This window comes from Nuphar pumila, unplaced genomic scaffold (assembly GCF_984573655.1).
Source record: "Nuphar pumila unplaced genomic scaffold, dmNupPumi1.hap1.1 HAP1_SCAFFOLD_508, whole genome shotgun sequence".
NCBI lineage: Eukaryota > Viridiplantae > Streptophyta > Magnoliopsida > Nymphaeales > Nymphaeaceae > Nuphar > Nuphar pumila.
Genome location: NW_028323379.1, coordinates 1 through 26399, shown reverse-complemented (window position 1 = coordinate 26399; position 26399 = coordinate 1). Strand labels below are relative to the sequence as shown.

The 26399-nt window shown below is 50.9% G+C and overlaps 2 protein-coding genes and 1 pseudogene across 2 annotated transcripts; all 3 read left to right on the top strand.

The window, feature by feature from the left end:
- Positions 1–551: 551 nt before the first annotated feature.
- On the top strand, positions 552–2887 carry LOC149810120 (SF-assemblin-like). The gene is made up of 6 exons (XM_089994415.1): positions 552–606; positions 1094–1170; positions 1316–1390; positions 1952–2259; positions 2380–2514; positions 2602–2887. The coding sequence occupies exons 1-6, from the start codon at positions 552–554 to the stop codon at positions 2885–2887; spliced, it is 936 nt and encodes a 311-aa protein (XP_089850541.1).
- A 6213-nt stretch (positions 2888–9100) lies between these two features.
- On the top strand, positions 9101–13080 carry LOC149810119 (acyl-lipid (7-3)-desaturase, chloroplastic-like). Its single transcript, XM_089994414.1, has 5 exons — positions 9101–9196; positions 9311–9506; positions 11124–11323; positions 11715–11996; positions 12283–13080. Exons 1-5 carry the CDS (start codon positions 9101–9103, stop codon positions 13078–13080), a joined length of 1572 nt encoding a protein of 523 aa, XP_089850540.1.
- Positions 13081–19285: 6205 nt separating this feature from the next.
- LOC149810118 (large ribosomal subunit protein uL3m pseudogene) lies at positions 19286–20536 on the top strand (annotated as a pseudogene).
- Positions 20537–26399: the final 5863 nt, after the last annotated feature.

The window sequence follows — 26399 nt, the reverse complement described above, 5'->3', positions numbered from 1 at the left end:
CATGGCTAGATATGCAACGTCGTCCGTTCGATGCGGTGCCTAGCAGTAAGGCTTCAAAGACCTTGAAAACTTGACAACCCTTGCGCACGCATGTCGGCATTGCGAAGAGTCCACTCAACAACCAGGTTCCAGGTTGAGGCGAACAGAATCGTCACATTACCACAATCAAACAAAACGCCATCAACATCTAAATCTGTTTGTCCCTTGGATATTTTCCAATGCTGTGAATACGGTCTTGACTCTAGACTTGAGTCCTCGCGAGGGCAGCTATCGAGGATGCGCCTCAATGCTATTTAACCCTGACAGCGGTACCTTTCCTCGCTCACTTGAGTCCCTTTGTGGTACACGACAGTATATCTGTCCGCAATCGTTGCTTTTGCTCGTCGTCTATTTCTAGTAGGGAGTGACGACGTTGATAACACTCATGCTTCTGTGACCCCATGTCTTCTTCTTGACAAGCGTGCGGAAACACCATGCCTTATTCTCCTGGAACTGAGAGATACGGTACGCATAGCATGAGTTTCAAGCTTTGAGTATGAATTTTGTACGCCATGGCTTCAGCCTCTGATGGCCGGCTTTTCTTCAGGTTCGACAGGATCGATAAAGGTCCCAAGAACCACGGACCACAGACATGGAACCTCTAGTCCGGACCGCTACTGCTACTCGCCGAGAGGACGTACGTTCTCTGCTTCATATTGTGGGCTCTGAAGAGGCGATTGTAAGCATATGGCATTCTGGGCCTTTCTGCATCAGGACTTGGCATCACACCTGTCACTAATCGCTTCCCCCTAAGCATCCCTTGCCTCTGTTTCGAGGGTTCGGTGTTTCTCAAGTACGATACATGAACATCATCTCGCAAGCGATGACATGCTTGTCGTGGCACTTTCGTTGCACAGTTCTCGCATCTCGAGCTGCGAAGCAGCGTCCAAAACAGGACACCAAGTTTCACCCGTTGTATGCACCTGGGTGCCTTCGCGCATCCACAGCAAGACCGCCATACCCGTTTTAGTGCACATCAGATCGTCAACATACCCTGTTACCGTGACGTCCCGTCTTAGCAAGCTTTCTTATGTTTTTGGGTTGTGCCATGCAGTTCAGGTAACAAACAAGCTGGACCACGTCTCTGGCAAATTTACCTCTCTTTACTCAGACCTGGAGAGCGAGAAGCAGGTGCGCAAAGGCACCGTCGGCTTGCTCCTGTGGCTTCTACGCGGTGCTCTGTCATGACCTGTGTGGCTGGTTCCTGCAAACCCTGCCTGTGCATGCAAAAGAGCGTTCCAGCGTCATTATCTGTCTGACAGTGGGGTTCATGCAGCACAAGCGTTTATCAGAGAACGAAAAATACGCAGCTCTGAAGGAAAAGCTGGACTCAGTGGAGAGCAACCTTCAGGTGGGCTCCGATAGCTTCATATAATTGTGCCAGCTGACAACCTTGCACCTACCTTCAGACCAATGGTAGATGACCTGACACGCTGTTGCAGGCGTTACCAGCAGAGATTTCCTGGTGAAGAAGCAGCACTGTGAGATCACCGCGTGGTGCTCTCTGCAGTAAATTTTATCTGTGTTGAGTTGCCTGGCAATTTCAAAGCTGGGCCTGCTGGCAAGTGCGTGTGACGCAGAGGATGAAAGCGGCCAACATGACGGCATTTCGTGAACCGTCTACCAGCTAAGGCTCCCAGAGCGGCCGAGGGCGAGAGCTCATCCAATTTGATTCTGAGGCATTTTGTAGGGCCGTGGCAACGCTACTGCAACATACAGGGAGATACACAAAGTGATAAATCGCTCCCTGGCGTAATCATGAAAGAGGTTACCCAGCAGAGGCCTCATCCAGATGCTTCTCACCTCGCTTTTGCGCTGCCTGCCAGCTCTCTGCGGTCACTCTCGTCCACACCACCTCGGTCAATGTGCAACTCTCAGGAAAAGGAGGCCCATCAACATGCTGCTCTTGCAGGCAGAAGTCGCTAGGCGGTTCGAAGCAGACCGGTCACTTCAGAATCACATCGACTCCGAGCTTGTAAAACTGGGCGAGAGGATGGCAACGCAATTCAAGGAGCTGCAGATGTCGCTCAGGGGCAGCCTGGACCATCTTGGGCGCACAATCAATGAGATCAATGTGGCCATCACAGAGGAGCGAGAGCAGCGTCATGCCGACATTGACCACGTTGGTTCTAGCTTGTGTGCACGCCTGGACGAGAGCGTGGCTGCGATCGAGGACGAGCGATTTGCGCGCCTCGAACAGGAGCGAGAGTCTCTCAAAAGGTACGCGCTAGCCAACGCGCTGTTTGGTTCATGGCATCAGCTGAAATTTCTTCGAGATCTCTGCAAGACTTTGAAAATTGAAGGGGGCATGACGCATAGCGGAATCTTGTTTTCGTGCAGTTGCGGGTGCCCCATCTCAGAAGTTATGTATCATCTGCCTGCTGTTCCAGGTCAAAGGCGCACGTCGCATCATCTGGCAGTCTCAACATGCACCATATTAGCGAAGATGTTGCGGAATCCACGAGCATTGCCTGAGTAGCTTCAACGTGGTCCCATAGCTTTCTTGAGCTGGGCTTGTGGCTTGTGAACTGTAGCCTTCAACGTACGGGTTTGAGCATGCAGAATTGGTGAGGATCTCTACAAGATCAACGAACGCATTGACTGCGAGAAGCAATGCCGGGAACAAGCCATAAATGAGATCGGGGGGGAGTTGCACGAGTTTATTGGAACCCGCTCGATGAAAGATGACCAGTTCAACTCGCAAGTGCTGGAGGAAGTTTCAACCTTGAGATCGAAACTCAGCTCAGAGGTCAGCGAACGTGTACAAGAAGATGAAGCCATCGTACACGCCATCAATGAGTACACCAGAGCACTTCAAGAAGGCTTGAGAATTGTTGGCTCTTCGTAACTGAGCGCCAGCCTTCGCCGCTATTGGGTGTAGGAGATAGGCTCGAGGACAGCTGATTATTCGCAAAATGATCCATGACAATTTGTCCATCCAGTGGTGATTGACCTTGTGCACTGCGATTCATTTGTGTTGTGCACGTTCAGGTGCTCAAACGTCCAAAGTATGCCAGTCTCAATTGCTATGTGCTGCATGTCATCCTTTCAATCATTGACAACCTCCTGTGACCAGGAAATGATCTAATAAAGGGTTCCTTCCTAGAACTTCTCACCATAAAGATGATCTTGATGGAATCGTGTGCCATTTCGCCATTTTAACCGGCACTTGTACATATCGTAATGTTGAAAACGTGAAAAGGAGAGATACCAGGTTAGGCCAGTCCCAGCACCATGATCTACTCAGTGATATTGAGTTGCCATGCAATTAAAACGCAAGAAACCAATCCGATTGATACGTCAAACCCCCTCACCAGGCAGATAAGACTTTGCCAATTGCAAGACATATGCCTATTGCTCTCCAACTGTGGTGCACGCTGATTTCTAACCAGCGTGGCATCACACATGGCTGCCTACGCCGTCCGTGGTAGGCATGTGCGATAGTCATTCCTTCAGAACGCCTGGAAAATCGGCGCTGAATGGATCTAGCGCAGCATGCTGGTACATCCAGCTACTGACATCGTCACTCTGGCCTCGCCTTTGACAGGCCATGATCATGGTTTTGGCGTGCTCTGCCCATAATCTGAAAACTTCACTTGCGCTCCACTGGTGCGTAAGGGAAAACGATGCATACTTCCGTGCATCATCTGACGACGCGCTGACAACCCACATTCCCTTCTTGGCACAGGGATCCATGATACCTGCAATGGTAAACACGCAATTGTACACATTTGGATGATTCATCGGACACATAAACCTCGTCATAGTTCAGGTAATTGAAAGGCATCGAAGCGAACATGGATGTCTCTGAGGTGTCCTCACATCCCCTTCTTTAGCCTGCCAGGTACGCGAAGAAATGCTAGCTCTTGCCAGAATGGAAGACAAACAAGAATAATCGATAACGCAGATGAACGAGAGCGAGTGTAGAGGAAAGTGTGCATCGCCCTACACATTGTGGCACCGCCATTCCCAATAACTGTTCACAGCTGCTGGTGCCATATTTATTTATTTATTTATTTATTTATTTATGTATTCGCAGCTGCTGGTAACTTGCCATCACCTGAGGCGGATATTGCCAAGGATGCTTCAGAACCAGACACGGACTTGCTTGCACCAGCAAGATATCGTCCCAAGGACATGCATTTCAAGGTTCACTTGTACCCAGATAGCTTGCCGACTTTGTGCGACTTTGTGCGGAAAACTTCCACATTCTTTCGTGCAAGTTGTTGGCAGCTAAGAAGGTGCAGTTATTCATCACAGCCAATTCACCGTGGCTACAGCAGGTTCAGCAGAAACTTGAGGAGTCCTGGTTGGTGACATTCTCAAGTTTGAACAAGACAGGGCAGAGCGCACATGGTTCCGCTTCGCTGCCTCCACACAGCACAATGTCCACGGGCGTGGGCGTGGTAGCTAGTTGGCGTCCCACATGGAGCTGAGCGAGCTGGTCTGAGAGGGCGTGAGATGTGCCTACGTTGCAACAGCAGCACCTTGAGACAACTGGCCAGCGGAAGAAGGGATATGACACCTAATGTCGTGCACAGTCACGCCCACAACACTAGGAGCGCTTGACAAGCAAGGTAGGCCCATGTAACTGTTACGTAAGGACTTTTGCGTCCGAGAGTCCTGAAAATTCCAGTGGTAAACCTTTGACTTCTACTTAAGTTTGGGTCGGACAACAGGAAACATACCGTGATCTTGGGAATCATGTAACTAGAACTATCTCAAGAGATATCTAAAGAGAAGTGGAAAAAGTCGGGAGTGATGCCATCATGGATGGACACACAATAAATTTCAGTATGTAAATGAATTTGTAGCGGCACTGCCATACTGTTTGCTGATGAGTTGTCACCCGAATAATGGAGGGATACCGTCCGCAACACGGACACGAAAGCATACCTGTGTGGTCGCTGAAACACGGGACGGCCGTGACGCCAAGCCGCCGCATGACACACAACGTCAATGTGACGAGTGACACAGACATGCCTTTCCTACACAGTGACACGACTCCATTATGCAGATTAAAGAGCAGGCTCATGCTTACCTGCTTGAGCACACAATTACCGTGTACATTGGACAACAGTGTCAAATATCATTAGACGAACGCTGCATGAGCCTGAGAAGACGGTAGAACAGAGTAAGGGTGAACAGCTGAACTCCTTTTGTTGATGCTTTGAACCTGGAACGCACAATCGCAGAGGTACTTTGTTTTCCCATGCGGTTTTTAGCATTGCTGCAGAGGAGCAAGCAGTTTGCTGCGATGCATTTCTGCACAGCCAGAAAGGCACCGCAGAGGCAGGCGCAGCAGAGGGGGGCGTCTGAACAGCACCCCACGAGGTCGTGGTCAACAAAACCCTGCGTGAGCGCTTCAAAGGCCAACATGGCTAGAGCAAGGGAGAAAGCTCTGTGCAATGAACGGCGGGCCACAGAGTACTTGTATAGCTCTGCAAGAGATAGAGGAGGGCTGGATGACGTGAGAGCAATATGCACCACAGCGTGAGCTTGCACTGAAGGTACCATGGACCAGGCATCGGACACTTTGCGGAGCATACCGAGTGATTACAACATCGGGAAGCAGTAAGGGCTTGAAGCCGTCATGCACCCATTCAAACGGCTCCTGCCGGAAGCGCTGACTCACAGAGAGCGCTCCAGCAATAGCCTCCATCTGGCTCGTGCTAGCCAGCTCCAGCTGCGAGGACCTGTTAAACTCGGGAAACAGGTCAGGGTGGCTGATACGAACGCTCTGCGCGATGCTGTCCAGGTGTGATACGCAGGCTATGGCTCGCTCGAGCGGCTCTGCTGGATCATCCTCATCCAGCCACCAGGTTGCCTTGGGGGGAGCTGCTATGGAGTGCACGTGGAGTGCCGCATCTTCAAGGGCCTGGGCAGCCGCGAAGGGGGTGAATGCTCGCCTCGCATATTTCTGCTGGATAAGGTGCCACCCCGCCAGCGCCTGCGCCGCATTTGTGCACCGCGCTCGCTCTCAGGAGAATAGTTGTATTGAATTGATTGATTGCCCCCCGCAAATATCAGGTGCGCTGATGATAAAAGCAAAAGAAAATATCAGTCAGATTTTCGCCAACGTCCACAAGGCGACACAATCGCCGTCCCTATCAGCCTGCCCAAAGGGCTTAGGGCTTGCGCCTGGGTCATCCACCAGGGATCCACCAGGGATCCACCAGGGACAGTGCTTGAGGCCAGGTGCCCGACTAGCAAACTGGGGCAAAGTCTCCTGAAAATCAAGCCCTTGCTGGAGCCGTGTGTTGAACTGTATCGACTGTGCCCAAGGCGCTTATCAGCTATATTATGGCAGCACACATCGTGGAGTGTGAGTGCAACACACACCGTTCTTGGCGAGGGTTCGTCATCTAGCGGTCCGGTCTGAAGTAGAAACTCTCTTTGTTCGTTCAACCTCTCAACGATGGACAGCCCCTCTGCATCAGCACTTAGATGTCACAAGCTGAGAGCCGCCAGGGCATGACAGGATTGACCACCTCGCACTCTCCCTTTCGGGCGTCAACTTCTGCTGATTCTTTGGGCCACAGGGATGTTCTCGTCCCATTGCATTGCCATTCGTTTTCCATTCTTTCCTGCGCCCCCACAATACCCATGCTAAGTGAGATGACCCTGAGGTCCTCTTTCCTGCACAGAGTTGCCTGGGCATCCTGTAGTGAGCTCCATCCGTTCATAGTCCCGGGAATGGATTCTTGCACAAGGCAAGAACATGCATTTTGCACTTCAGGTGGGTGTTCATCGAGATGCTGTTCCGTGATAATATAACCACTGCATCCAGAGATAGGCATCAGCTCGTGTTGTGTTTATAACCATTGTGACGGGGCTTGATTGTCTCGATTGCAGTTGAGGGTACTAGTACCTTCACCACGTGTGCTGGCCACGAAGCTGGTAATGTCTTGGGCTGTGTTGAAGCTTGGGATGGGCAACGCAAAGCGCATTACTCCGGTGAGAGGCAACTTGTCGTGGTTGAACGCATCTAAGACCAATTTCAAAGTTGACATCAGTAATGCTCGATTGGATGTCATCTTCGATAATTAGGTAGGCTAGATTGCAGCTCTTCTACTCAACAAACACGTTTCATTTTGTGACAACATCTGCATCGTACAAATGCAAAGTGTAATGCCCCATGCAGTGACATGCACCAAGCACGTGCGGGTGAACACAAGTCAATGCCAGCTGATGGTGCTGCTACGAGGATCTTAGAACCCTGTATGCATCTCGAGCGACTTCGGGCAAGGGCAATGTTGGGTCTTCTCCTGTTCTCCTTTGACAGTATGACGCACAAGCCTGATATGCACACCTACTTACATCCCGCAAAGGGACGTGGCGTCAAAGCCACCGTGCACTGTTCAGCGACTCCGGATACCTGGACCGCAAGCTTCAAATATCTGAACCTGCGATAGGCCCTGGCTTCTACCACGTGGACTCCACGTGACCACGCTTTGCTGACTTGCCTTGAGGTTCATTCTGTCAACAATTCAGTCCTCGTGCATCAAACCTTCATGTGTGCGACAAACGCTCCTATACGCCCTCAATCTCCAAAGGTTCGAGCCACGTTTCCACTACCCTGAGTGTACGTCGTGCGTTCTCTCTGGTGCAAGGGGAGTGAGGGTGAAGTAGTATATCAGGCCCTGGGTTCGTCCAAGGTTCAGGATGTTCGGCAGGTACGCAGCGCCATACGCTGTAAACGTGCTTTCTCATTATTGTAATATTGATTCCTTGCTAGTTGTGAGCTGTTGGGCCCGCAAAAGCGCTTTGGGGACAACGACCATATCTGCAGTACTCGCTTGGGTCGGCTGCGTGCATGCTGCCTGTAAATGCAGTCCGCCATTTAAAGCTGAGGAATGGAGTGAACAGTAATGACAATATGCTTTCTGGGTCGCGTCGTAAGCTGAAAGCAAGCGCAATGTGACTGATCTGCGAGTTACATTGGATCACAGTTTGATCGCATTCTTGCGGCTGTCACAGCAAATTGACATGCGCAAACGCTGTCGCACAATGTGACCAAGGTACCATGCAAGGTTGACATAGTAACTTAGGTAAGACGGCTTGGCGATGCGGAGTTCCCAAGGCGCACCTCGATGTAGTGGAGCTTGGGCACTATGCCTTTCGCACGCATCAGTGAGCTCCGCTATCTTTAAAGCTTCCAGGATATGTGTTTGTGGTAGTGAGCACCTGACCTGCGTGTTGGTTCGCCGGTACTGTACTTGGGGCTCACAGAGGTCAACCGAGTACGCGACTCCACCCTAGCGACATTGGCGTCACTTAACTCATTCGGGAGTGTAGACGTAAGCATGTGTACGCCTGAATTAAAACAATTGTTGTAATTGAAAGAAATAAACAAGACGACTTTGTTCATTTTACAAGCTTTCGTATTTGTGGCCAGCGCCCTGCTGGAGACATTTCAAAGCAGTGATTGAGCCAATTGAAACGGTTTTGGGGTCATCTCTCCTTTTTCTTTCGCAATGCAATCACCCTCAGATCGTTCCTGTTCTGCTGTGAGTGCATGCAACCTGCATTGCACTGTAGATCTAGAATCGGCAGGTCCCAACTCGGGATGCGAGTTGCAAGAATGATTGGAGATTGCACTGTCTGGGTTTCCTGTTTGCGTTAACCACGCCATCGATGTGTAAGTGATTATTGTGAGACTCATGTTGTGCAACCTTGCAGGATGACTGTTCGCCGGACAGGCTGCATGTCCAGCCTTTCCCTCAGGCCGGTGTCCCGCCCTTTCAGTTGCAAGGTGAGCTTCAAAATCTGTGATCTACTGGCAACCATGGAATGTGTATACGCTTTTCCACACCTCGACTCATTGCCAGTGACTCCTGCCACGGCGTCTGAGCTGTGTTTGCCAGGCTCCATCATAGTTGTAGCTTTCAATAGACATTCTGGGCAGCCTCCCCAAATCATCCAGAGATTGTGATACGAGATGTGTGTCCCGAAGCATTGCTGCTGAATGCTCAAGGACACATATCTGACACTGTCGATTCGTAACGAACGGAAACTTTCCATAGCAAGGGCAATATGAATGCGATGTCAGACTCGGTGCATGCCAGATTGCAGCAGGCCACAATATCGTCTGGACAGCCAGGACAGAGTCAGGATCTATCAGGAACTTACCACATCCACACAGACATTGTTAACGGTAAGTACTACTTGGAATCATTGCAACCCGTATCATCACCTGACACAGGGACCTGAGGCAAATTACATCACTTGGCGTATCGAAGGAGCTGACTGGTTAGTGCATGTGCTTCAGAACTCTCGCCAAATGTACACTCACGTGGCTCAAGTGGACCGCGAAGTCGCCATACATGCTGACGACAACAGCGACTTGGCAACGCAGCCTGTCTTGGAGGATCCCTGGGAGGACGCAAAATGGACAAAGTACAAGTGGACAGTGTACCGTGGCGTAGCCTATGATTTGACAGCATTCATGGAGAGGCATCCAGCTGGTGCGCCCACATGCATGTTATTGCCCCTGCTAGCAAGACATGCTGATGTATCTTTTTACAACACTACCGCATCCACATGGACATTGTGCATGCTGAGTTCAAATACTCTAGCCTAGACATCAAGTGGAGAATTTCGCAACGCTGCACAGTCAAAGTCCGCAACCGTTGTCAATGCAACACATGGCAATCGTACAAAAAGTGCCTGCTGCGCTGCGCAGTGCTACGAAGTGCCCGTCGGGCTTTTCTATTCTAGTGCAACGCTGAAACATGCACCCTGTCATATTTCGAGATATGGCCCAGGCATGATCCGTCACGCAGTCATGCTCAGCTTGGCAAGGCAACTCGACTGCAGGCTTGGGCAATAACAAACGTCATTCTAGTTGTCGTTGCCGCATCCTTGCCAACGAGTGTAACTGTAGTTTAAACCCATGAGAAAACCCACAAGCAAACCCTCTCTTAGCACGAAAGTGTACAACTTCTCCTCTGCTGCGCACCGCTACGCATCCAACCTGCGTTTTCAATGCAAACACGAAAGTGCATGATTGTTCACTGACAGCGGCACCGTTTTTTGGTCATTTGTCACGCTGTCCAATTGTTGCCTAGACTGAGGTAAAGAGAACCCTGGTCCTGACATACAAGATCCACCAGCAGAAGCGCCCTGGATTGATTAGCCTTGCCACGGTAGTCCAAATGCATTCAATAGAGGCATGATACGAATGACCAAGATGTGCCAAACAAGGAATTACCATCCACGTCATGGACCACATTGTAACACAGGCTGTGTGCAGAGATGTTGTGGAATGAGGCACCGCATGACATGATTTAGGGGTCCTGGAATATGTCGCTGTACCGAAATACGTGTCATGCATCGTTGTAAATGAGAAATGGACACCATGGAGTACGACACAAGTAGAGCATGCCTTAGCATGCCTGTAGCACAGCCAGGGAAGACTTTCAGAGCACAGTGAGGTCACTGTGGATAGACTGGGGCGAGGTCGGGGGGACGTATATGCGAACGGCGGGTGTTCGATTTACGGATTATCCCTTTTGCCTGTGCTTTTGTTTCCAACATCCGTGCTACGACGTAAACCAGAGGAGGGGCAAACCTGTGGGTTTCGGTTTAACCATTTTGTGTTCATGATACCTCGATCAACAAGTGACAGATGATGGTGGCAATTTTGCCTACCAATTCAGTCGGCACCCTATCACAGCCTCCCGCATGCGGCCAGGGCACGTTTTATGTGCCTCAGTGCGACCGAAATCAAGGAAAGTGATTTATTTACAAGCATGCCGCTATTTGTGATCGTACCGAGGGACGACTCAAACGAGTTTGTCGCCGTATCTAGAGATACTTCGATCCGGCAAGAAAATTCAGGAGATACTCGTGAACATCCGAGTGCATTGACGTTGCACAGGACCTGTGTTGATTTGTTTCAAAACTCAGTAAGCTACTGCTGCATTAACTTCACTTCAGTGACAAGCACCACCGCCACGCTTGGGGTTTGGTCTGTCCTGAGCCAAAAACGCCTGGCCCCTAGAAAGTGTGATGTCCATCACACAATTTTCTCAACCTTACATCGGTGTTTCGTACATAACATGGATGGACCTGGTGTGCAGGCAAATGGCTGTTGAACCTGTCTGTTGGGCGAGATTGCACGGCCCTGTTTGAATCGTACCACCTGCGCCCAGATGTTGCTGCGGCTCAGCTCAGGAGGCTGCCGGTGCTCGAAGGCTTCCCAGTTGAAGCCGTCCCTCTTTCTCCCCGACCAAATGACTCGGAGCTTTACAACGCTATTCGAGAACGTGTCCGCAGTGAGGTGTGCGGCCATGGATTCTGGCGTGCTCGCGTACTTGCTGCACCTTCATACTTTACTTGAAGGATGCAACAGCAACAAGTAGCACGTGCTTCGCTCCGCATGATGCACGACCGATCGGTCCTTCCCGATCATGCCCAGCAGCCAATATGAGCAATAGTTGCATGACCGATGTGTCTGTGGTGTCGTGCACTACTGCATCCACATGGACATTGGTAACTTGAAATGCGTGGCATTATGCTCGACTACCAGCATAATGCCAAGCGACCCCAAGCGCATTACAGGGCATAATTATCTAGATGATGTCTCTGATGGTGCATGAATTTCGCTGCTTTCTTCAATCGTGACACATCTGCAGCCTTCAATTGAATCTCAAACATCGCGAGACGTGCAGATTTTCAAGGGGGCGGAGGGGAAGGGCGCTCACCGCTCAGGCAACGAATGGGCAATCTTCACCATTTTAGGATACTTTGCCGTCGCAGCAAGCCTGTACACAACCTCTCCCAACATCCTGACCGGCTTCATGCTTGGTCTAGGTGGTGCTTGGATAGGTTTGACTGTTCAACACTGTGGAAACCATGGAGCAATGTCAACCAACCCCTTAGTGAACAACGCCCTCGGCTTGTGTGATGATCTGATCGGGGGTTCTTCTCTAATGTGGCGTTACCATCACCAGGTGAGTGTTATCCGCCTTCACGTTGTCATGCCCTTGCAGATCTGTAAACGCGCCTCGCCAAGCATGCAAACGCTAATGGCACTGCATGGCGCAAGACCCAGTTCAATGATTTTGAAACACGAAATACGATGTTTCAGATTGTAACACAGCACAAATATGTTCTCTGCGACGATGTGACTCCTTGTATCAGGATGCGCACGTGCGCGGCTGAATACGTATGCTGAAATCTCCACGCGGCGCTCTAGCCTCCGTTGCAGATACCTTCAGCAGTTTTTCGCTGCTGCAGGTGTCACACCACATTCACTGCAATGACGATGCGCTCGATGAGGATGTCTTCTCGGCATTCCCCGTGCTGCGCTTTGACCCCCGCCTGCCACCGGCCTGGTACCACAAGTACCAACACATCTACATGTGGTTCACCTTCCCGCTGCTCCAGCTCGGATTTCAGGTGTCGGACATCAAGTCCTTGCTAGACAACCGGACGCCAGGTGCCACTCTCTACGGCGCCTCAAACTTTGAGAAGGCCACAGTGCTCATGGGCAAGCTCGCGCACTACTCCATCCTTCTCTTCATCCCTGCTGCTCTGCACGGCTGGTCCGCAACTCTCCCCGCTGCAGCCGCGTACATCTGCACCCAGGGGGTCGTGCTGGCGTCCACATTTGCAGTCAGCCACAACATTGCAGAAGCCAAGCCTGTCAACGAACTCGGCACCACCAACCCGACAACCGAGAACCTCAGCGTGCCATACGACACGCGCGACTGGGCCGTGCAGCAGGTCTTGACGTCCGCAAACTGGGGCGGCGTCATCGGCAACTTCTTCACCGGCGGCCTCAACTTGCAGATCGAGCACCACCTCTTCCCTGCGATCTCGTTCATGCACTACCCTGCTATCAGCAAGATTGTGGAGGAGGAGTCCGTCAAACGCGGAATCCAATACGCGTCGTACCCCACCCTGTTCGAGATCCTTGGTAAATTTGGCGCCTACATGCGAGATGTGGGTAATGCGGAGCTCATGCCGCGCTCCCAGGGCGGCCTCACGCTTGCTGAGGTTCATGCTCGGCAGAACCTGGTCAGCAAGTTGTAGGCGGTCTGTCGCCCATGCACTTAGAAATCCTGCTTAGAAATCCACTACATGGAGTCCAGCTTCTCGGCGATGGTGAAATAGTGTGACATAGAAAGAACGGCTTCAAGAAAGGCTTGAAGGCTTCGTGTGCTTAGCACTGAGCGTGCTATGGCTTTCTAAGATGAGGCGTATCATGCTCAAATGTAGCTTCCAACCTCGCTCCCGACTCAACTACCAATCATGCGATTATGTGCGCCTCAGAGGAGGTGAAGGATGCCTCTGGATCAATCAAAAGTAGGTTGCTTTTTTTTGGATAGTGTGATGTGCAGAATATTTGGGCTGCGCACGAAGAGCAAGCACCATGCCAAATCAATGCCACCGCACGCAGGCATACCTGAAGTAGCGTTTCCAGTTGATGGTCCATATACATGTGACAGAAATGCAAATTCTCTCTTTGCCTTCAACTCGTATCCCTCCTATGATGAGAGCGCACCTGTACCCTTATTAAATTTTCTGTGACAGCAGCGCTTGGTGCTGCTTATAGTTCCTGTTGGCTGTCGGTCAAGTGTCAGGTAGAATCAGCGCACCTGGTGCAAACCTCTGTTGTTTGCATTTGCGCACCAATCTTGCTCTGTGTTACAATGCAGGAAGCACCGTCCCTCCTGTTGTGGAATGTGATCTGATTAAAGTCCCTTAACGGATTGCAGTGCGCTGCAGTGATGCACTGTACATGCGAAGCAATCTCAGTATCAGCTCCATGCTTGACGTTGGTGGCCAGAGTGGCATGGGTGAGCTTGCAATGCGAGTCGCCCCCAATAGATATGCACAGTTCCGTTGAAGCAATTGGAAGCATGGCACGCTTTGGATGACACATGCATGCGTCTGTTGCAGAATACTTGGCAGAGGGCCATGGCTGTTGGGTTTTTTACTCTCCTTGACACACCTGCATCCTCCGTCTGCACAACACACAATTCTGCAATGTTTGAATTGACACGCCTGCACAAAAAATCTTGTGAAGAGGCCAGGTAAGGGTTCAACCAATGTATCTGTTGCAATGAGTCTCTCGAGAATTTGCATGGTATTCTTCAAAGACCCAGTGACAGTTGCGAAAGGCTGCATGCCCGGTGATGGTAACACTGACCACCTGTAGTGGGTTGCCCGAACCACTGCCGGGTTGCTGTCCTCATGTGGACAGTGCGGATTCGAGTAATCTTGTGTAGCCCAGCTCTTCTGCGGCCAACAGGCGCGATTTTTGGTGCTACTTGCGCGGAACCCATAACCACTGGTCCTGCGTATGCGTTGGTATACCATGACCGCCCCAACGTGCCAGGGCGCCTTGCGCTGTCCACACCTGAGCGTTTATTATTCAAAGATAAGAGCATTGCACACACGGACTGCCTTGTTACAATAACAGCATTGTCATATCTTGCTGTTGGTTCTTGCTGCTATCTCAACTGCGTTCTGCCATTAACGAAATGATGGCCTCCGATCCATCGATCTATAGACTGTCTAAGGGCGTGTCATGAAATGACTTGGCATGCGTTGTCATGGTCTGCCATGCCATGGTCCATGCATGGCCTGCGCCGATGAGGTGCGTGTGAAGTGGGTCAAGCGCCGATACGAAGGGCCAGCGTTCACGTACGGATACGGTATACTTTTTGTCACGAACCCCGATGCTCCTGTATGCTAGTGGGGTGCGCACACGTATGTCAGGCACAGTACAGGCCAAGATTGCTCCATCCTTACGTCGACCCAAGAAAATGAATAAAAGAAGTGCTAGTGGGTGCCTCTCTTGTGTCGAGCCTGCTTCAAAGCGACAGAACACGCTGGGAACTCCCCCGCCGTCTGATTGGCATGTCAAAGGGGTTCGCTTGGCGACGGCAACTGAGCATGATGAAATGGATGAAGACTGCCATCATTCAGATGAGGAACCTGTTAGCGCCCCTGAGATTGTCGTCATTCCGCTGCTTGTCTCCAGGGCAGAGGACACTGGACATCTGGAAGGCTGTCAGGGTGCCGTGAACTTCAAACGATTCAAAAAGCGAGGCGAAGTGGCATCCAGCTTCGTTCCCACGATTATGGAGTCATCTCAACTGCGACTCAATGCCGAGGAACATCAAGCTCTTTTGCGGTACGTGTCACTGTTGGGACCTGTTTGCCCCTATCTGGGGTGATATTCTAACCCTGAACACCCGTGGGGGTTTCGAAACCCAAACTCAGACCACAACAGAAAGAAGAGCCACGTCAACTTCTGTGCTTGCCGTGAAAGACCGTTTTTATAGTAGGTGTCTCCCCCTTGACACAGCGTGATGACCATCTTGTTGCGCCTGCAGGGAACAAGAGGAAGAGGAAAAGGTGAGGGCGGCTGAGGAGGAGATGTGGACTATGCCGACTGCTGGCAAGTCAGGCACCCAGAACAGAGGCTCCAGAAGACTTGCACCAAAAGCTCCTCCTCGAGTTGCAGTGGACGAAGCAGAGGAGCTCTTGGCGACGTTGGCAGCGCCATTGAAATCACGAGCGACTCAAAGAGCAAGGGGCCGCAACGACCCGAGTGCCGATTCACAGACCACCCTCACTACTGTTGAACACGTTCAGGGCACACAGCTTGCGAGTCAAGCTTCAGTGGGAGCATCGACTCCAGCTCGTGGCCCCGCTAAAAAGCGCGGACGTGTGCCGGCCACATTTATCGTTGATTGAGCTCATACGCAAATGATGACAGAAGTTGCGATTGTTCGAGCCTACAGGCCAGGCTAGTAGTTTCTTCTTGTATCTTAGTGCTGTTGATGTCACAGATTTGGCATGCCTCTATGCAACGTTGGCCTCTCTTTCTTCGGTTGCACCATGAGGCAATGCACCATGGAGAGTGATTTTGCATACCGTTGTAGTGAAGTTTTCCTTACTTTCTTCTAGCCTGGTGACGTGTCAACGAGGGTCATGACATTGTCACCAAAGGGCGGCACACTTCACTTTCTGTTTGCTTGAAATGCTCGTACCGGCTGTGTGATGCAGGCTTTAAATCATTGTGGCTCATGTTATCACATTCCTCCGTTCATACTGCTCCACCAACAAGCACTGGTTAGCTTTCGCAATCAATCAGCTATGACGAAACACCTGCACGCTGTGCACATGCGCCTTGCAGGGCTTTGCATTCATTACAGATTCATTCTCATGACAGACCTGGTGGCAGCTGTCTTAGGAACGTTGCTGGGCCGGAAGGGGTTGCTGGAGGCCATCGCCGCCATCTCCAACTTCTTGGCGATACACCTGGCGTCATGCTTAATCTGATCGGGGTCCGCTTCATAAACAGGGTATTTGTTCATGTGCAGTTGTAACCCTTGCGAGGGACTCTCGAGGGGACAAAAGGCACCTCGAAGTGTGCACCTGTGCGCTGAGGCCCTGCGTCGCCAAGCGGCATGTAAGCAAACTCGCCAATGCAGCCCTGAGCCTTGTTTCCAAGGTTGGTCTTTGCGTAACCATAGGATCCTTTCCTGGGCGGGTGAGAGGGTCGGAAGGGAGTATCGGACACGTTGGGAAACTTCTTTCTCTCCTCTTTGGCAAGAACTTCAGCCCTGTTGTATGGGTCGGCTTGATATGTATATTCCCCCTCGATGCCGCCACATGCGGCTCTCTCTGACAGGGTGGTTTTTGTGTAGCCATAAGACCCCTTCTTGGATGGCTCGTGTAGAAGTTGGGTTTGAGCTCTGGATACTCACCCTTGATCTTCTTAACATCAGGATGACCCTGCATGGATATCTGCCTCAGCTTTGCAGCTTGCACTTGGCACAGAGTTGGTGCTTCTTGAGGTGAACTGGAGATCTACGCTGAAGTATGCAATTACGTTGCGTAGAAATGGTATGCGAGTGTAAATGGCATGTTGTTGCCATAGCTTGTACCAAGGCTCTGGCTCGTCAAGCGTGTGCGCTCATCCTAGGGGACGGTGACACGAAAACGCAAGATGAGCATGGCTGCTGGACATGCAAGCGACAATTCCACAGAAGTATCCCGAGGATAGAAGCTGTCCTCAAGACGTCCACAATGTGGCAGGCCTCTGACACGACGCCATTACTCAGTTGAATGAAATGTAGTCTTTACGCTCATGAGTAGTATCAAGCCACAGGCAGAAAGCTCCACCTGCCCTTACAGAACTTTGTTCATTTCACAACATGTATGCAAGCACTTTGTAGGTGGTCACAAACGAAGTGCTGTGCAGCAGTGGCGTCAAATCATCATTTCCATAGCTTCCTTGAGTTTTATCTGCGGGAGCAAACGCTTCGCCAAAGCTGTCAGCGTCATGGACAGGCAGATATCCATGTGCAAATGGCTGCACAGGATATCAAGTCCCATCCTCGAATCCGCATCAAAAAGCGACAAACCCAAGCTGAACGCACCCAACAAGGGGTCATTGCCTTGACCCTGCACACCCACTTCATTGCAATTGTGTTGGACATTATCTAAGCTTCGGCTATGTTTAGGTCTCCAACCAATGCCGGAAGCAATGAGCATGAGGCCCACACGTCATGAGCTCACGGAGACTCCCTCCGCTGTCAACCCACCCAAGGATATACCCTGTGCTGCCAAGGACCAGCAAGCGCATCTCGGAAGTGACTAGATTGTTCCACTTGATATGTCGTTGTGAAAACTCTCCGTGGAAACGCTTTGTGAGCACCTCTACTGTCACGGCTCGCCTTGTGACAAGCTGGAATGACCAAGGGGGGGCATACCGCTATGTACTCCACCTTGCCACCAAATGTCCCCTGAAAGTCGCCAAGTCCAGTTGATTTTTTCTGTGGATTGGTCATCTTGAACGGATTTTCACTGACCGTGCCCTTTTTCTTCTCTGCATTTGCCAATAACTTCCTCCTGCTCACCAGACAGTGATCAGTGCTGTCACACTTCATGCTCGGGTGCGACTACCTTGCACCAGAAGTGCACACTTCGTAACTTACCTGGAAGAGTCCACGAACTTTTCACCCTCGTAGAGAATTTTCAGCTTCCCGTCGAATGTCGCATCGTTGTTCTGCAGGTGGCGTCGCTGGTTACAAACGCCTGCCTCTGTAAACGCGACCCGAATTGAAAATGACTTGACACGTATGTATCATGATGTGGCATCGGCATCCGGGTGCTCTTGCGCATTGGCTTACCTACAGCTCCACGCGATTGAACAGTCCGATAATGAGCATAGACCTGACAAGCTTCGATGCAGTGAAATCCAGGCAACGGGGACGTCCCCAATGACTGTCTGAATATATAGCATATAGTAGCGTGATTAATGACAAATTGTGGTAGGGGGCGGTACCTTGCCCCTTTTCCCTACCGTAGCCTTGAAATTTAAACCAAGGTCCCTAGCGCTAGGTTTCACTCGATCGGCATAGACATCACCCCTACAGTTGAACACGGGTTCGAGGAAGTCTCCAAATTTGGTTGTCATCGTTATCGAGACTTCGTTCGTGTACGGAAGCAAGGCTGTACGCTGCTAACCAACCGTCAGCTGGGTAGTGCCACCACCACGTGCACAACGAAGTGTCCTTTGCATAAACCAAAAAGCCCAGTTACACCCTAATACAGATTCAATGACATGTAATGTAGGTGAAATCGCTGTTTTACGACCTGGACGATGGCAAGGTATCGGTGATGTATCTTCAATCCTGTCGAGCCAAGTTTACACATCCAAATGCTTTTAATCGACCAGAAATCAACAAATGACACAAGCAAAACATAATGATTTTTTTGCATGTTGTATTTGATGTAGCTGTGGTACTGCTTTGGACGCACGCCATTGCCGACGCAGTTTTAGTTCAGGGAGTAATCGTCAGAAAATAAATGGAGCTTGGCTGGGCTGAGTCACAGCGCTCAATCAAAGACAACGGACGCGCACAAGCACACCGGCAAACAGACCGCCACACATTGCTTCTGTTAGACTGTTCGAATATTTCTCAACAGTGTGGCAATCAACAATATACATGTGTTTGTGGTGTTTTATCTGACTGCCCTCCGTCATGCTGAGGAATTGTTTTAGAACATGTACTCAGGTACAATCAGCATTGGGCTTTGATCTAGTTACAGCTGCCTGCAGTGCTGGTGCGGCACAGCGATCAGCAAGCAGCCGTGGCCAGCAGCCGTCTGAGCAGTCACCCCTAGCACATCATCGCAAACTGATGGCCTCCATTCTAGAGACGAATGGTCTCGTATTCGGCGTCCACAATCTCCCGTATTGCGCAACCTGCGTATGGATGTGCCAGATAGTATACGTGATCTGATACTGCCGCTCGAACCTAGGCCTATCAGTCCTGGGAGCGTCAGAACGGGTCTGATTGCAGTGAAGGCTGGGATGGTCAGTGAATGGGACGAACATGGCGTCTTGACTCCTTACACGATCCTGTGGTTCGATGACAATCAGGTGCGGGATTTTTTCGCAATTGTTCATCGATGTTCCTCGGATTGGTTGGGATGATTCGGGTGCTTGGTGATCACGATAATGGGTTGCTGGTGAACGTCCGAGTTGTTCCTTTTATGAAGAATGCGAGGACATTCCGTGATTCTTGACGTTACTCGCTTAGTTGTCACCCGTCCCTGGTTCCAGCAACTGTATCAGGACGGCAAGTCCCATCCGGCAAATGCATCAAAACAGCCACATAGCGTTGGAGTAAACGCTTTGATTATGCAGAAATGTATCTGGCATCTGTCTGTTGCAGGTAACTCAAGTGAAAGCACAACCCTTTGATGTGACGACAGCCCTACAAATCGGCTGTGGGAGCAAGAAAGCAAAGCGGTTGCATCCTTGTCAAATCGGCACGTTTGTAAAGCACGAACTCCCCTTCAAGAGCAAATTGGTGCGCTACTGAGCTGACTGATGAGAAGCCAGTGAGCATGGACCGCCTGTCTCCACAACTGCATGCATGATTGCTGATGTGGCACCACAAAACGACTCGAACCAACCCGGAAGAAGCGCACACCAAGATGAACGCTGCAGGTGACATTTCATGAGGCTTTGACAACTTCATTACATGGCATGCCCCCTTGCCCTGCAAGCGAGCACTGCTCATTACCCGCGTACCTCTCCTGTCAAGTGAGCCAAAGAGATATGTGAAATGTGACCGTCGTACGTGGAGTGGGCTAGTTGCCTGCGAGAACCAGTATCAGGGACATTTCTGAAGAAGAGATTGCACAATGCGTGCAGGCCGAGTTCAAAGTTTCCCCGGATGCATTGCTTCCGGTCGGCACGAGCTTAAACGTGGCACATTTCATTGCCGGTCACTATGTGGATGTGACAGGCATCACCAAGGGAAAGGGATTCCAGGGAGTCATGAAGCGGTGGGGTTTCAAAGGTCAGGGCAGGAGCCACGGTGTGTCCCTGGCTCATAGATCCCCAGGGTCCATCGGCGCACAAGGCCAAGCCCGCGTTCTTCCTGGCAAGCGGATGGCTGGCCGCATGGGGGGGAAGTCGCAGCTGACTCGCAACATGTGGATCTACAGGTGAGCATGCTTCTCTACGTCTACGTCCACGTGTGGCACTCGCTCTTATGGCACGCTGGCACTCACTTGTTGGGTGCAAGCTCAACAAGCGTAATGTTCCTGATGGAAATCTGTTGCTTGGGCAGCCCTTGTAGGACGATATCTCTTCAGTCACACGCATACCAAGTCAGAGCCGAATCGGTCGTGTACAAGATGGGGTACAGGGATGCGAGCATCCCTGGATGATCCCTGGCTGATGATATTTTACCGACCGTGTTCACATGAATGCGTTGTGCTACTTCCTGCCCTCTTCTCATGTATGTGATGTACCGCCGACATGAAATAATGTTACCGCTAGTCTAGCTGTTCATGTGATGATCATCATTTCACTTCACAGATGATACAGCAATTATAGCTACATCACTAGAAGCAACCAAGTATTCACGTTCGAAACAGTACAGCTAGGCAACCTGCACACATCATCATCATCATCTTCGGCCTATGCCGTTCCCGCCTTACCTATTTGGTGTAATTATGATGTATGTATGACGTGAGTGTGTTGTTCCTTTTCTGTCTGTGCTGTCTTGTTTTTGCGCTTGTTCAAATGATGTTATGACATTGTTTCTGAACACTACCTTGTTCACATGGACATTGGCAACCAATTGGCAACAAGATACTGCATAACAACCATACCATCACCCGAGGCAAGTGTACGTGGACCAGCCTGACTTGCTCACACCATCGCAGGGTGGACCCTCAGCGGAACCTGATGTGGGTGAAGGGGACCGTACACGGGCCCCAGGGGTCATTTGTATACATTCGTGACGCCCAACGGAAGCACGATGAGCAGTTCAAGGAGTACCCGTCCCAACTTACATCGGAGAGCTGCCAGAGCCCACGCAAGCGAAGCCCATCAAGAATCTTTATCTTACAAGGATTGACGTCCTGGCTTCCAAGCTCAAAGTTCGTTTGAGATGCGAATTGTGTCTCTGCAGAGATCACACACATCTGAAATGATCCCTAGTTAAGAAATTCTCAGAAGCGCTCTCAACATGTACTGCTTCAAACTCTGCAATGCGGAATGCCCGTGGGACTGTGCGTCAACATACTGTCTTGTTGAGCTCATTTACATGTACCATGATTTGTGTTACTGTTGACAGCGTTCGGCGCCCTGACTGCCGCATCTAGCATCGCCAGCTTTGAACAAAGATGCACGGTCTCGTCCATGCAGCTCTCCAAGTAGACACAAGAACAGCCATGTTCTTCGTCCGGGTTATGCTGGCATCTGGCTAACAGATTTTGGCGTATATCCTTGGTTCATCTGGTGGATTTCTGAAGGCTATGAGCTCAAGCCAGTCACACGTTTTCAATGCTGCCCTTTCTCAGCTGGCGTGTTTTAAAGATCTGGGAGATTGCTTTAAACAACATCCTGACTGAAGTATGAATCGAGTACTGGTAGACTGCAAAAGTAATCATGATGGCGTCCACCTGCAGAACCCGCTGACCGAAAGTGTCAAGCTAGAAACGACCGAGACAATGTCACTGCATTGACCCTTGATACCCGCTGCAATCTGGCATAGGCTGTGCGATACTATCGCCGATAGGGCGTCGCTCTATCGCTGTGAGCTACTGTGGGCTGGGGGCAGGCTTGAACCCGCAGGGGCGTTCAGTGCGGCTGAGGAAGGAGGGAAGTTTGGCACTTGCTCCTTCAAATCCTTTCTGACATGCTCAGGACACTCAACAAGGACAAACACACACTATTGCACATATGTATCAACCCCCGCCTTGCCCGAACTTGATCCATTGGTTCATTTTCTGCCTCAGGTGGTGGTAAGGTTGCTGAGCGGTTGGTCTTTTGGTTGTGCACGGTTGTGGCTGCGTCCAGAAATCTCCACAGCCGCTTTTCTGCAGCCCTGCAAGATGCGCGGTTCTTTCCCTGTGCCCCTTTCAAGTGTTGAGATCGAGTATGAGGGGGTTGGAATCAGGTCTGCATGCCAGAAATTTGGTTCTGACATGCGGTGGAAGGCGGCCGCATTTCCACCCATGGTACCGTGGTATCAATGTGCTTCCTGGTCTGAAAGCTGTGGTTTGATGTTGGACTTCCAGTGAAACCTTTGCACCATGCCCTGGGGTTTGGGATGGTATTGGCATGTTTCAGACTACGAGATGTGCTGGTGAAGTGCCAACTGGCACCTCAGCATTAGTTTACTCGTACCTCAAACCAAGAAGCAGCAAGGGCTGGAATTTGCCAGTCAAGCTGTGAACTTTTCCTTTGCACACTCCAAGCTCGGCAGAGCCATTGCACTGCAGAACCATGCAGTATCATGGGCTATTTTCTGGAGTTTGATGGGGTATTATGAGTTACTGTTATGGGTCACGTTGCACCCATTGTGCATTTCCGACTTGGCGGAACCGCTGCAGGCAGATCCTCAAACAGGAGGTTGCCGGGCGCAAATCGATCAAGACGCTAGCAGAGCAGTCAGAGCAAGTACGCCAGGAGCTGCAGCAGGCCAAACAGACCTCCACTGACCTTTCGAAATGAACTGCAGCAGCGGGCCGAGGAGCTCGGCCCCAGGTGCGTCGCCAAGATGCATCCGACACCCCCAAAACGTACCCCGACACCTTCTAAGGCGTGTCAAAATCCTGTGAGCGCGAACGCAGGCATGGGGTGGCCAAAAGCAGGACTGCAGGGCGCACTCCTGCAGCAGCGGGAGCTTGAGGTCATTTCTCTCAGCTCCGAGCTCGACTGCCGTATGGTCCACAAGTTATGGACCATGCAGCGGCGGAGCGTGGCTGCACAGTCATCCCCAGCAGCCGTTTGCATGCAATTGCTTGCATGTCACATGCTGGAACTGCTTTCTATGCACTCGGCATAGTCGGCAAAGGTCACCGTTTCCAGCTGCAGCGCCTTGAGGATTCGTCATGCAGGCCCTCTGCCCTCGACTTTGTGGCTGTTCTGCTCGCCGCTGTTTGTTGACCGTCCTCTATTTCATTGCTGTTCTGTGACGCCTGTGCGAGTCCATCCTTATACGGAATTTTTTATGCATTGTCTCAACCAACCTGCTTGCGCTTAGCATCTCTCCGTTGAGGAACTGAATCAAGGCCCCGCTGCCAATTGGATTGATTGCGTTTGTTCTTACTGCGTTCTTGCGCAGCCTATGTTGCGTGGATATGATTGGCGCCCTGTTGAGCAGCATGGGATTGTTGTTTGTGCGGCACACCTGTTACGTTGCGCTGATTTTACTTGCGGCCACATGCCCGGACAAGCCACACTGGCGTTTGTCTTGTGCGGTACTTTCTTCCGGTAACTGATAGGCGCACTATGTCGTGAACAATGGCACATGGGCAGTGCCATGCTGTCGTGGGCACTTTTGGCATGCACAAATGTACAACGGCTTCTAAACACAATGAATACACATCCACACATGTTGCATACCTTGATACTGATGCCTGCAAGCTTCCATCGGCATAGGTACCTGCGATACATGGATTCTTGCATGCTTTGCCGGACTTGAGGCGCACGTATGGCCAAGATGACCATGTTGCTGCAGCATTTTTCCAGGCTGGCGCCTGACAGCGCCGCCTTCTTTGCGCTGACGTATTCATTCCTTTTTGGGCTGGCCCCTTCAGTTGTGAAATCTCATGAGATACCATCTGGATCTTGATGCATCATAGCTCCCCTGCAACCCCTGCATGTCTGACTCACTTTACATCCAATTGCTGATAAACTCCCAGCAAGGCACACACTTTGAAATTGTCTGGATTCAGCTGACCAAGCTGCCAGCCATACTCCAAATGCCAGCAATCGCAAATCAGGTACTGTGTCATTCAATGCTCGCACAGGATGTGTCCTGACCATCGGGCCCCGAAATTGTCCATGTGGGCGATTCTAAGCCGACGGCTCTGCTCAGATTAAATTTGACAGGGACCACAGTCTCCCTGTCCGAGTCTGGGACTGAGATGCCGCAGCGTGGCGTAAAGCGCTCGCGACCCTGCGTTCCTTTACCTTATGACAACAGTCATCGTACAGCCATCTCTACCATCTGTACGTCCAGCTGTACACGCCCCTTAGTGAATCGTACTGGCGGTTATGCGCGCTTCATAACCGGTCGTGGCACGGTCTGTGGAGATCTGAACATTAATGTAACGCCACCGAGTCTAAAGAAAAGTTCCGTTGACCAACAGGATGCCTGCGATACACCACCTCTCAAATTGCTTCCCGCACCCGAAGTGCATGGCTGCAGGTGTACGCTTTGAACATCCATACTGCTGCACACACTGCAAGTATGCAAGTATGGTAATTGCAATGTATTGGCACCATATGTATGGTACTAATTGAACTCTACTTCGAGCGCCTGAAACCATCGCGATGACTACATAACATAATCACGGCATAGTGACCGTTCCTGCCTTGTTTTTGCCTCCCCTGGTCTTCTGCTATTGTGGCAACCGCCCTGAATTTCCCGCCATCTAAGTGGCCACAAGGGCACACATGCAACCCAACGGTTCAAGCCACAGTGCGTCCAGGCAACAGTTGGCACCGCTACATGTTATGAGCAGAGCAGTCGATTGCTATTTGTTCTGTTCAGCAGTACCTATGATTTGAGCTGAAGTTCCCGAACTGTGCACGTTGCCTTCAAGATGCCGGCCCCCACTATGCGGCTCACGGCGAAAGCCCAGCAGATAAAGAAGGCCGACCTGGCTTCTATTTTGCTGCCTATGGATCCTGATGCCGTCTCCATCCCAGCTACTAAAGGTGCGTACATAGAATCATACTGAGGACTGGGCTCAGGTGGTTCTCGTCATTTTGGCACTAGAAGCGTCATTTGATAAGACATTCAAATGTAATAAGATTTCGCTTGTATGGTGTACATGCTTGTCCGAACAAAGGAATGTCGCAAGGAACATATCTTCTGAATTGAGTTTATCACTGCTGGCATCCCCAACTCCTCTGGCCGACGAGACAAGGAAGTGAGAAATCCAATGAAAGTAATATTTCTTCTGTCATTTGTTTCAACACGTTGGCGCTGTCTGCACATGTCCAAACCCACTCATGCGGCTTCCACACAGCACCATTGGATATTGCATCGACTTTACGTTCGGGTGCCAAATAAAAGGAATGGAAGCGCATTTGTGACTACAATGTTTATGAATAATACAATTCGTGGTGTCGTATATCCAAGATCGTCGGCATCTTTCGAAGACTGGAAGCTTGGCGTTGGTCGTTCTGCGGCCAGGGTTTCCTTGCGCTGTACGTATGGGCCGCTCCGATCGAAGACACATTTTACCATCTCACAGATTTGTGAACACTTATGTTTAGAAGTGGTAGATGTGGTAAAATCAATGTCAGGAAGCGGTTGCACCGTCGTGGCAGGCTAGGGTTGGCTAGCCAAACAACGACGGCGACATCGTGAGTTGCGTGCAGTGATCTTCACTGTCGGCCCAGCATGTCAAGATGTCAATACACTGGTGGAAATTCTCCGAGCTGGCGCGACGTGTGCTCGCATCGACCTGACGGTGCGCGTCCATGCTTTCCTGCGTAGGGGCATCGCGTGTGGGTTCTGCGTTTGGGATCTTTCGTTTCCTGCATCCTGTGACCCTCAACGACGTCAGAAGCAAAGCACATGGTCGGGGCTCAGGGTTTCGTACTTGAGGACCAGTTGGGGTACCAGGGTTCTTCGAGTGAGCTCGTATCCACACTCAGATGTCACGTTCAGCTGTCAATACGGTCGGCGTCGATCGAGAAATCATAAAAGCGTATACGTTTGTATCCATATTTACGGTCGACATGGTTTGCAAGCACGCCCGCTTGGTGTCTTGGCACCTCCCGCCAGCCATGCAGATGATTCCTTCTTTGAAGGAAATCAGAACATGCCTTGCTCTGTTTT

Coding starts and splice junctions, on each gene's coding strand:
- LOC149810120 (XM_089994415.1), top strand. CDS start 552: ATGGCTTCAGCCTCTGATGGCCGGCTTTTCTTCAGGTTCGACAGGATC. Junction 607..1,093: donor GTTCGACAGGATCGATAAAG/GTCCCAAGAACC, acceptor TGTGCCATGCAG/TTCAGGTAACAAACAAGCTG. Junction 1,391..1,951: donor CAGTGGAGAGCAACCTTCAG/GTGGGCTCCGAT, acceptor CTGCTCTTGCAG/GCAGAAGTCGCTAGGCGGTT.
- LOC149810119 (XM_089994414.1), top strand. CDS start 9,101: ATGCCAGATTGCAGCAGGCCACAATATCGTCTGGACAGCCAGGACAGA. Junction 9,507..11,123: donor CATGGAGAGGCATCCAGCTG/GTGCGCCCACAT, acceptor CCTGGTGTGCAG/GCAAATGGCTGTTGAACCTG. Junction 11,324..11,714: donor GAGAACGTGTCCGCAGTGAG/GTGTGCGGCCAT, acceptor CGAGACGTGCAG/ATTTTCAAGGGGGCGGAGGG.